This window comes from Pseudochaenichthys georgianus, chromosome 11, assembly GCF_902827115.2.
Source record: "Pseudochaenichthys georgianus chromosome 11, fPseGeo1.2, whole genome shotgun sequence".
NCBI lineage: Eukaryota > Metazoa > Chordata > Actinopteri > Perciformes > Channichthyidae > Pseudochaenichthys > Pseudochaenichthys georgianus.
The window spans coordinates 5,313,769-5,324,532 of record NC_047513.1 but is presented as its reverse complement, the minus strand read 5'-3'; the positions used below and the strand labels follow the sequence as shown (position 1 = coordinate 5,324,532).

At 42.2% G+C, this 10,764-nt stretch overlaps 1 protein-coding gene across 1 annotated transcript; it reads right to left on the bottom strand.

Annotated features, from left to right (window-relative positions):
- Nucleotides 1-10,700, bottom strand: LOC117455463 (sporozoite surface protein 2-like). The gene is made up of 6 exons (XM_071204909.1): nt 10,626-10,700; nt 10,525-10,568; nt 9,716-10,439; nt 8,013-8,028; nt 433-597; nt 1-336 (listed from the first exon to the last, which is right to left on the bottom strand). The coding sequence occupies exons 1-6, from the start codon at nt 10,646-10,648 to the stop codon at nt 1-3; spliced, it is 1,308 nt and encodes a 435-aa protein (XP_071061010.1). The 5' UTR covers nt 10,649-10,700.
- Nucleotides 10,701-10,764: the final 64 nt, after the last annotated feature.

The following is a 10,764-nucleotide window of genomic DNA, read 5'->3' as shown; positions in this document are numbered from 1 at the left end:
CTACACTGGCACCAGTTGCTGCGGCCACCTGGGCTGGTACGGGAATGGCATTGGAATTTCTCTCAAACTTCTTGGGTCAACATTCAAGTGCGAGTTTGAGTCAGTGGGCTGCACATTAGAGCCAGAAGCAACACTTCCTTGGGAAGGAATGTCCCACATGCCAGCTTTACTTTGGAACACCCATTGCAGGGGTTTGGCCTGCTGAGGGTTTGAAGGGTAGGCGGGCTGGTAGGGCTTGGCCTGCTGGGGATTCGAAGGGTAGGAAGGCCGGTAGGGCTTGGCCTGCTGAGGATTTGAAGGGTAGGCAGGAAGCTGGGGTTTGGACTGGTACCTAGACTGCAAGGGATTTGAAGGGTAGGAAGGCTGCTGGGGTTTTGGCCGGTACCTAGACTGCAGGGGATTTGAAGGGTAGGCAGGCTGTTAGGGCTTGGCCTGCTGAGGATTCGAAGGGTATGAAGGCTGGTAGGGCTTGGCCTGCTGAGGATTCGAAGCGTAGGCAGGATGCTGGGGTTTGGGCTGGTACCGAGACTGCAGGGGACTTGAAGGGTTGGTAGCCCGCTGGGGATTCAAAGGGTTTGCTGGCTGGTAGGGCTTGGCCTGCACATTAGAGCCAGAAGAAACACTTCCTTCGGAAGGAAAGTGCCACATGCCAGCTTTACTTTGGAGCACCCCTTGCAGGGGTTCGGCCTGATGAGGTTTGGCCTGTTGGGGATTTGAAGGGTAGGAACTCTGCTGAGGTTTTGGCCGGTACTGTGGAAATTGATGTGAGAGATTGTACCGAAGAAGTGTGTTACATTTGAAATGGCAGAAAGTCTTGTTGCAATTTCCAGATATTAAAAGAGGTCCCTTTGAGTTTCTCTGGTAATTATCAATAGTAGCAGTTAAGTGAATACTGTTCAAACAATACCTGTGTTTGTGTTTTATAGTGATTTCTCTGTTTTATCCTTTCATAAATGTGAGGACTAAAATGGCGATAGACAAAGGGCTGTTAAGAGTAAACTGGGTTTTATTGCTATGTGGGGGAGGTGAAGGTATGCAGGACAGGGTGCTTGGTGGGGGAGAGTATATTCTGTTTAAGATCTCTGGCAGGACATGTTTCAGGGAAGTCTACATATCTTTAATAGTATATGTGTGGGTTTATACATTCCTGTGTGTTAATAGTTGAAGGAACAAAAAGTACATTTTTCCTCTACCATATAGAGGTTTTTTTATAGATTCCTGAAACAATGTTCTCTTTTTCTTAAAAGTAGATTAGCGCAATAGTCTTTTTGTTTGACTTTTTACCTGTTTATCAAAAGAGTGTTTTAAGCTATTTGTGAAGAAGGAAGATGCAGAATTAATGGTGATTTCTGTTTTGAGTGAAAAGATTATCCCAGAGTGTTTTTCTGGGTTAAACCATCGATAGGCTTTGCAAATTGGGAGGGACATTTCCCCTTATTTTAATGAGGTGCATCCTGCAGGCCTTCCCAACACCTGTGACTTTCAAAGCAGCCCGCGCTGATTCCCTGTGAGATAGCGTTTTGGTATCTCCCAAATGAAACTCCACCCCTTTGTTGGTTTTGGGACGTGCAACTTGTTGCTTCGTCCTCTCTTCACGCGCGGCCCGGACCGGGAGGTCGGGGCAGCCTGTGAACAAGGCCAGGAGTAGGCATACTCCTGACATTACTCATATGATATGGCTTTGTATGGTAATGTATTATATGGTATTGCATTATTACCGTTTATGATTAAAACAGATTATGGTTTAACCCTCGTCCTGGTTGTTTTGAGTGTTTCTTCTTTTAAAGCAAGCTCATTAGGAACGGCGCGGAGAAAAGTAGTCCCAAACTCCTTCAAAATGGCGACCCCGACAACGTCATGACGTGGAGACGTAAGGACGTGCCGACGTGGTGACGTCATGAGTGTTTTTTGAGGAAGCACGGGCAGCCAGCGGAAGAAGGGAGGTGCCTGGAATAATATTTGACAACTATGGATCCAACTGAAAGGTAAAACGGACGCCTGTTTCTATCGAAGGTCTGTAATTGGCTCAAGCTAAATTTTAGAGTTGTCAAAGATATTTCCAGGTGTCATTTACAGTAAAGAGTGCAATGTAGATATTTAAATAACATAGGTAGATAACGAAGGACTACTTATATTGCATCGGTAGGTAACAAAGGACTACGGTAAATGATGCAATGCATATATTAGAATAGGTAGGTAACGATGGACTACTGATATTGATAAAGCAACGGTTAGGAACCTCGGGGATATGCTACACGTGAAGCGACGAGAAATGTAAGACGAAGGTGCAAGGCCCCGTTGGTTTTAGAGAAATCAAGTCGGCAATTTCAGTCGGTGGGAGTCCAGTGGGTTTCCTGAAAAGATATCCATCCAGGACGAATCTGAATAATGCTTCTTCAGCTTCATAGGAAGCTGGAATGTATTATATGTTATAAATCCAAGGGAGAGATACACAAATTTCAAAAAGCCATTTTGAAACGAACGGAATCTCGTTCTCTTGTTCTGTGGGGTTATTAATCTAAAAAAGCTCAATAGACTGTACGGGGAATAATTTTCTATGAATAATTACTAATAAGATAAGGGAGAAAAGTCAGATAAAGACATGCGAAGTCAGGCTGGAGGCAGGCTGGAGGCGTGGGTTCGAGAAAGCCCCCACTTCACAGCTTTCCTCTGAAAAAGGAGGGAATAACATTGAAGATTAATAGATCAATGTGTCGTAGATATTTAAATAAATAAGAAACATTGCATTGTGAATTTCGTGGTATTTGTCATTTACTGAGAAGTTTACTTATATTTCAGAGGCATTTATTGCATACAGTAACATGGAGGGAAAGTAATAATAGCTTTTGCTGAGTATATGAAGCAGGTTAAAGTTTGATTCAAATTGAACATAATAGTGGATTATTCCACCTAGTGTTTTTGTAATATCATTAGTAGACACTAATTGTGTTTGTAAGTTTATGAAGAAAGAGTAGAAAGTAAACGGGAGGTTGTTATAAGGTTGTCAGTCAGAATGAATCTGTTAAATGGTTACGCATGACAGAGGTGTTGCACAAACACACAGAGGTGATTGATGAGGGGAAACTTGAGCCGGCAGCTGCAAAACTGAGAGAGACTAGAAAAGTAGATGTTTTGAAGAGTTCAGGGAGAGTAAAACTTGATTCTAAATAATGCCATATTGTTTTGTGAGTAAACATGAAATAAAAATATATTTACTAGATATAACAACAACATGCTTAACTAGGTTGACAGAAAACTGCTATTAACCAGTTTCAGCAGCTACTGTCCTATCTGTGTTCTAAAGAGAACATATGTTGCATTTACAATTCATATTAAGGAAGTTCACAATTGATACCATTAAAGACCGTTTTGGATTAATAGGGCGTGTCTGTCAGACACTCATGCTCAGATGGAATAAAGTGTTGAGATGTTCTCAAGAGTGGGAGTTTTCACAACGCTTTTTAGTTTGTATTGAGACAATTAAGTGATAAGGACAGAAAACTGTTCCGTGATGATTTCTTTAGGTTTGAGCTTTAGTAATGGAGATTACATTTTGTGAGGAAACCTTTCCGGCAATAATAAGTGTTCAAACATATATATTCATTAAATATGATCAGATTACTTGTTTTTCAATTATAGCGCTAAATACAGTTAGTTTTGTATTTTGTTACAGATCTAACCTGCTTGTAACACAACTTAGATAAACAATTTCAAAAAGAATAGAATAAGCAAGTGGTTAAAGGGGGTTTCCTGTCTGGCTCATTTGGTTTAGAACTGAAGTAAGGAAGAATAGTGTTTTATGAGAACTGTCATTCCTCATGGTTTCTAAAGATAAATCATCAGTTTGTATGGACTTTGATGTAGAGATAGGATCATGGTGGAGAAGGAAGACCTTTTTTGGTTTCAAATTAAAGAAGATTTTAAAGATGAAGTAAGCAGGACTTCAACTAGACAAAAGAGATTTTACAATGTGGTTTTACTACTTTTAATGGAGTAAAGAATCTGGGTACACTACTGCCATTGATTTGTTTTAACATTCACATGTTTCAGCATTCCTGACCATATAGACACTCAGCCGTTTTATTGTGTAACCCTTTGGGGGAGAGATTTAAATTGAGTTTTTCTCAGTAGCTGAATGTGATTACAGCAACATTGGATAGTTCTGCACCACCTTTTGGGTTCTCTGAATCAGTGTGTTGGTGAAGAGTTGCTCACTGCGAACAGAAGAAGTGTGCAAAGAATGCATCTCTGAGGAGATATTGACATTATGCTTGTGCCTCGTTGTCAAGGCAACAGTGGTGTGAAGAGGTACTGCGGTTTTGGGGGATTTCTGCCGTACAGAGGACAACGTGTGTCTGCCAAGTGATTCCTTCCCTCATCTCAAAGCCAGGGAGAGTTTCCTTGGAGCCCACTGACCAGGGCCGGTCCTAGCTTTTTTGGGGACCCTGCCACTGACTACAGCTGCATCACTGACTGTGCTCATTATGACAAGATCTTGAGACATGCTTGTCTCAGATTGTTCTGGAGGAATGATGCAATGATTTTACAGCATAATTGTGCAAGAGTTTCCCAGTTGGTGGTGTAGAAACCTTAGTGCTTAGTGTTTAGATAGGAGGCTGTTGTTTAAATGATGGTCTGGAATACTGAAAAGATTAAAGTTTAATATCCTTGTTTGGCAAACAAGACATCTGATTATTAGGTCACACATAATAATTTAGACATATAAACTAACTATGAGTAAAGGGATTAATGGAGTTCATATCCTAGGGAGGGTTAGTTAGGTTGCGAATACTTCGCAGGGTATTTGCTAATGTATTTTGAAGAACAAATAACAAGGACACAAGTCCAATTTTGTTTTGTTTTTAGATTAAATTGTCCGTTACCAAAACTGTTCACCTTGTGTCTAGATTTGGACTTTGATGGTAAGGGAGTATTTAGGCTTATTTTTATACATATGACATTTTAAAATATGTTGGCTGTTCACTAGATAGACATTGGTTAAGAACTTTTCTGAAGATTGAATATTTGTTCCATTTCTACATATTCCTATTTAAAAAGTAATTTTAGAGTAAAGAGGGCTGATGCTGAAATGGGAAATAATGTGGGGCCTTCAATCACCCATTGTAAGGGTGCATATTATTGACGACCAATAGGGAGGAGGGGTCGCTCGACCCACCCTGCAGTGGTTTTTTAAAATCTTACTTGCAGCTTCACAGGAAGCGCACAGCACCAGATTATGAGTTTAGAGGACTAGCGTCACCACCTCCTAATGGACATTCATTTAGTTAGTAATTAACTGACATTTAGAGATGTTAAAACGTAAAAACATACCTATCATGAGGGATAATTCCTAAGTTCAGCTACAAACCATTGATGAAATTACTTCTGTTTTTAGGTCCTTGATATAGGAAGGAGTGATTGTTACATGTTCGGACACCCAGAGTTCCACGCACGGTTAAAGACGTTAACATTGTTTTTTTAGGTATACCAGAATTGAAGATACATGGGTATAGTGAGAGATGAAGAGCTACACAGGTCGTAGTAGAGGTTTGACTCAAGATAATAATTGTGTGCACAAGTTTCTGAATTACATCTATTAGACGTGTTGATATTGATTAGGTGTTAATGAACTGCAGTAGTAGTACAATAAGGAAGTGACATTTTTTGGCTAACACTTTTCAGGGAATTTGGGAAACCGCTGTTCCAATGAAAAGTTAGAGATATCTTGAACATTATAGTTGTAATTGTGAATTAATAAATGATGGCGCTCCATATATACAGATTTTTATAGACGGAGGATGCTGGCCTGTGCTGGAAGATCGGAGTCTCTGCAGAGCACGACACATGGCCAAAAAGACTGAGACCAACTGACCTTTGACCCTGACCGACAGGGTAACTTGGGAAGGCACTGTCAATGACTGACTCTGAGGTGTACCTGACCAAACCTGACTTTACAACCTGACAGTGTGAGTGTGAGTGAGTGTATGTCTGCATCTGATCAGTGCAACTGCATGATTTAAAACAATGACTAATCAAGCATGTTTTTGGACTAACACATTATTTTTGTGTGATAATAATGTGTGAAATGAGAGGTTTCCTAACATTGCACAAAAGGGGAAACCGTTTCTAACCTACTTGATATTTCACTCCCACAGGAGGTGGCGGTTTGCAGAAACTCAAACTGACATTTGAAGATTCTGTTTCTTTTAGGACTGAAAGATGGAGAGAAACACTTCATTTCACTGAAGTGTTTACTGTGGAAATGATGGATGTACATTTGGGAAAAATGTTTGGTATTGTCTTATAATCCATTATGACCTGAAGGTTTTCTTCCCATACAGGATTTTATTTACACATGAGTTAATGTGTAAAAAAGGGGGAGTGTAAACTTCACAATTTCCATTTTTTTTTTTTCCATTTAGGGACTGAAAGGAACCGGCTGCCCCAACTCCATTGTTCAATCTGACCATTGATTGACAGTTTTAGAATTGACCTGCTCCATATTTGGGGATAACATACTGTTTGATGAATGTTGACATGTCTCTAATATTGATTGAGTTATAGCAGGTAACACAGATAAAGAATCTGTGGCCAAGGGGCTACCAGAGAGATGTAAGTCCAGAATGGAATACTGAAGAAGCTGACCTGTGAGTAATGTGTCAACAGGTATTAAAGAAACTGAGGTTTGAAATGTAGAAAGAACATATTTACAGTTAAAGTTAAAACATAGTAATGTAATGAGACACAATGTAATTTAGACAACATCATGTAACTAGCCTGGTAAAGAAGTAAAAGCCATAGACTTTATTGTTTAGGTCATTATGGGGATATACATTTCATCTACATTTATAATAGAAAGACATTGGATGACAGTTTGTGGGAATTCTGTATTCATTTTTTCAGCGGGATAATATCTAAGCACTGACGGGTAAAAGCAGTATCACCAGGAAGCCATTCACTTTGTTAGTATCGTGATTTTGGTTGTTTTTGAATCCATAACATTAGTGTGTTTCTTTACCAGAAACATTAGCAGTTCAAATCATATTTAGATTTTTAATGGGATCTCAAGGATTTCATTTAAAAATAAACACAGATGCTTGTCAGAAATTCAGAGCTATTGAAATATGTTATTTAGTTTACCTAAAGATGTTGGGGTTCTTATTTAGTTGGCACAGTCCAAGTATTAAGATTCTGAAGCTGCACAATTAATTTAGAAAACCTGTGCACAGACATCTGTTGTTTTAAGACACCCCACCAACAGGCTCCAAGTGGCCACGCACTGGTGGGTCATACAGCCGAGGGCCCCAGAGCCCGGAGCGTAGGCTTGAGGGATTTGTATCAGATTTCTCCACACAGGTTGTTGACGCCAAAAGGGGGACCCGAGACGCAGGAGGCTGACTGTCAGCAGGACAAAGTGGATCAACCCCAGGCTCTCCGGCCCCGACCGAGTGACCCAGCGGACATCCCATGCCGTCCGCCTACAAGGAAAGGGGGACAACTGGTACCACTGGAGCCAGTGTGTGGCGGGGAAACCACCTGCTAGGACCTCGAGGACATCCATCCAGCAGTCGTCCCAGGAGGCATCATCATCGGACCGGGGAAGGAGGATCGGGAGGACATCCATCCAGAAGTCGTCCCGGGAGGCATCATCATCGGACCGGAGAAGGAAGATCGGGAGGACATCTATTCAGCATCGACTCGGAAGCCGCCATCAGCGAGCAGGAGGAGAAGGAAGACATCTCTCTAGCAGGCAGCCCAGAAGCCGCCGTCAGCGGATCGGGGGGACAAAGACACGGCAAGCCAGGACGACACAGGGGACTCCACTCTCAGCTGAAACAGGAGTGTGTGTTAAGTGCAACAAGACGGTGTATGGAGCCAGCCAGGCCTGCCAAGCTATGGGCAGCCTCTACCATGACAGCTGCTTCACCTGCAGCGCCTGTAGTCGAAGGCTGAGAGGGAAGGCGTTCTACTATGATGGAGGAAGGGTTTTCTGTGAAGAGGACTTTCTGTACTCTGGGTTCCAGCAGTCTGCAGACAAGTGCAACACATGTGGACATCTGATCATGGACATGATCCTGCAGGCTTACCGCCCTTACTGCTGCTTACTGCGGCATCTGCAACGAGAGCCTGGACGGAGTGCCCTTCACTGTGGACACTGAGAATAAAATCTACTGTCTGAAAGACTACCACAGGGTCCTGGCGCCTAAATGTGCTGCGTGTAACCAGCCCATCCTGCCCTCAGAGGGGTCTGATGAAACCATTCGAGTTGTATCCATGGACAAAGACTATCATGTGGGTGTTGTTGTGTGCCATGCATCCGCTCATTATGTGTCAGACTAATCAGTTCCACCATTGAGGGAAAAGCTGCTTCTCCCCCTCCTGACACTGTTGGCCTGTGTCAGGGAGAGGACGAGTATGGAGACTCAGCAGACAAGGACGCAGTTTTTTGACATTTTCTGGTCTCCCTCTCCTTCTGCCATAAGAAATTGCTATGAAGGGCTGTTTCCAAATGTTTAAAGGGCTCTAAATATAATGTTGAGAGATGAACACAGTGGAGAGGAGTGACAATAGTTATGTTTCAAGTGCCTTGTGTAAGTTGCACTCTTTTTTAAGAGTGCAAAAGAGGGAATTGTGGAAATTGATGTGAGATATTGTACCGAAGAAGTGTGTTACATTTGAAATGGCAGAAAGTCTTGTTGCAATTTCCAGATATTAAAAGAGGTCCCTTTGAGTTTCTCTGGTAATTATCAATAGTAGCAGTTAAGTGAATAATGTTCAAACAATACCTGTGTTTGTGTTTTATAGTGATTTCTCTGTTTTATCCTTTCCTAAATGTGAGGACTAAAATGGCGATAGATAAAGGGCTGTTAAGAGTAAACTGGGTTTTATTGCTATGTGGGGGAGGTGAAGGTATGCAGGACAGGGTGCTTGGTGGGGGAGAGTATATTCTGTTTAAGATCTCTGGCAGGACATGTTTCAGGGAAGTCTACATATCTTTAATAGTATATGTGTGGGTTTATACATTCCTGTGTGTTAATAGTTGAAGGAACAAAAAGTACATTTTTCCTCTACCATATAGAGAGGTTTTTTATAGATTCCTGAAACAATGTTCCCTTTTTCTTAAAAGTAGATTAGCGCAATAGTCTTTTTGTTTGACTTTTTACCTGTTTATCAAAAGAGTGTTTTAAGCTATTTGTGAAGGAAGATGCAGAATTAATGGTGATTTCTGTTTTGAGTGAAAAGATTATCCCAGAGTGTTTTTCTGGGTTAAACCATCGATAGGCTTTGCAAATTGGGAGGGACATTTCCCCTGATTTTAATGAGTTGCATCCTGCAGGCCTTCCCAACACCTGTGGCTTTCAAAGCGGCCCGCGCTGATTCCCTGTGAGATAGCGTTTTGGTATCTCCCAAATGAAACTCCACCCCTTTGTTGGTTTTGGGACGTGCAACTTGTTGCTTCGTCCTCTCTTAACGCGCGGCCCGGACCGGGAAGTCGGGGCAGCCTGTGAACAAGGCCAGGAGTGGGCATACTCCTGACATTACTCATATGATATGGCTTTGTATGGTAATTATTATATGGTATTGCATTATTACCGTTTATGATTAAAACAGATTTTTGTTTAACCCTCGTCCTGGTTGTTTTGAGTGTTTCTTCTTTTAAAGCAAGCTCATTAGGAACGGCGCGGAGAAAAGTAGTCCCAAACTCCTTCAGTACCTAGACTGCAGGGGACTTGAAGGGTCGGGAGACCGCTGGGGATTCAAAGGGTAGGCTGGCTGGTAGGGCTTGGCCTGCTGAGGATTTGAAGGCTGGTAGGGCTTGGCCTGCTGAGGATTTGAAGGGTAGGAGGGCTGGTTGGGCTTGGTCTGCTGGGGTTTGGGATGGTACCAAGACTGCAGGGGATTTGAAGGGTTGGCGGCCTGCTGAGGTTTGGGCTGGTGGGGCTTAGGCTTGTAGCCGGCCTGCTGGGGCTTTGGAAGGTTTTTGGGCTTCTGGGGCTTGGAGTAGGGACCAGAGTGCATCACAATTGCAGAACTTGAAGCAATACCAGACTGAAAAGAGTTTGGATTAGGGGGCAAAGGGAAAGCCCACGGGGCAGCTTTGCTTGGAAGGACACCATTTGCACTAGGGTTAGCTTGAGGTAGTTGGTTTGGCTTACGAATTATTGGTTGGCTTGGCCCGTAACTAGAAACACTTCCCTCAGGACTGTAACCATCTACTTGCCTACCATGAGAGCCACTATAACCTCCTGCACTTGGTGCAGCAGCTGGCTTCAGAGTCTCAGATAAAGCCCCATCAGCATGAAAGGGTGAATAACTACCCAAAACCCTCTCAGGCTGTGCTGAACTATCATCACTGGAAGTGGAAGCAGGTTTAAGGCTTCTTGAAAAATCAAAGTGAGGTGTAATGCCACTGGAGCCTCCACTTCTGTAGCTGAGTGCTAAAAGGAGAACACATTTTTTAAAAGACAGCCTTAGAGGAAAATTATACATTTCAATTGCAGCTTGTGAACAATAAATCCTTACCCTTTGCTTGCTGCCCAAAAATCAAGAGTGAGATCACAAGAACTCTAAGAAAAGTTATGTAGAATAAATATAAGAAATCTGTCAAAATAAGAATATCTTACCTCACACACAATCCAAAATACATTTTTGTTGTAAAACTGAAACCAAACAGTATGTAAGCAGTGTGCAGCAAATACAAAAATAATCTATTATTTCAGATTCATGACTGCTGCAAAGACAGTGGTCCTTTTAAAGTGTCGG

Coding starts and splice junctions, on each gene's coding strand:
- LOC117455463 (XM_071204909.1), bottom strand. CDS start 10,648: ATGTATTTTGGATTGTGTGTGAG. Junction 10,440..10,524: donor TTTTGGGCAGCAAGCAAAGG/GTAAGGATTTAT, acceptor TTCTCCTTTTAG/CACTCAGCTACAGAAGTGGA. Junction 337..432: donor ACCCTTCGAATCCTCAGCAG/GCCAAGCCCTAA, acceptor AATCCCTTGCAG/TCTAGGTACCAGTCCAAACC.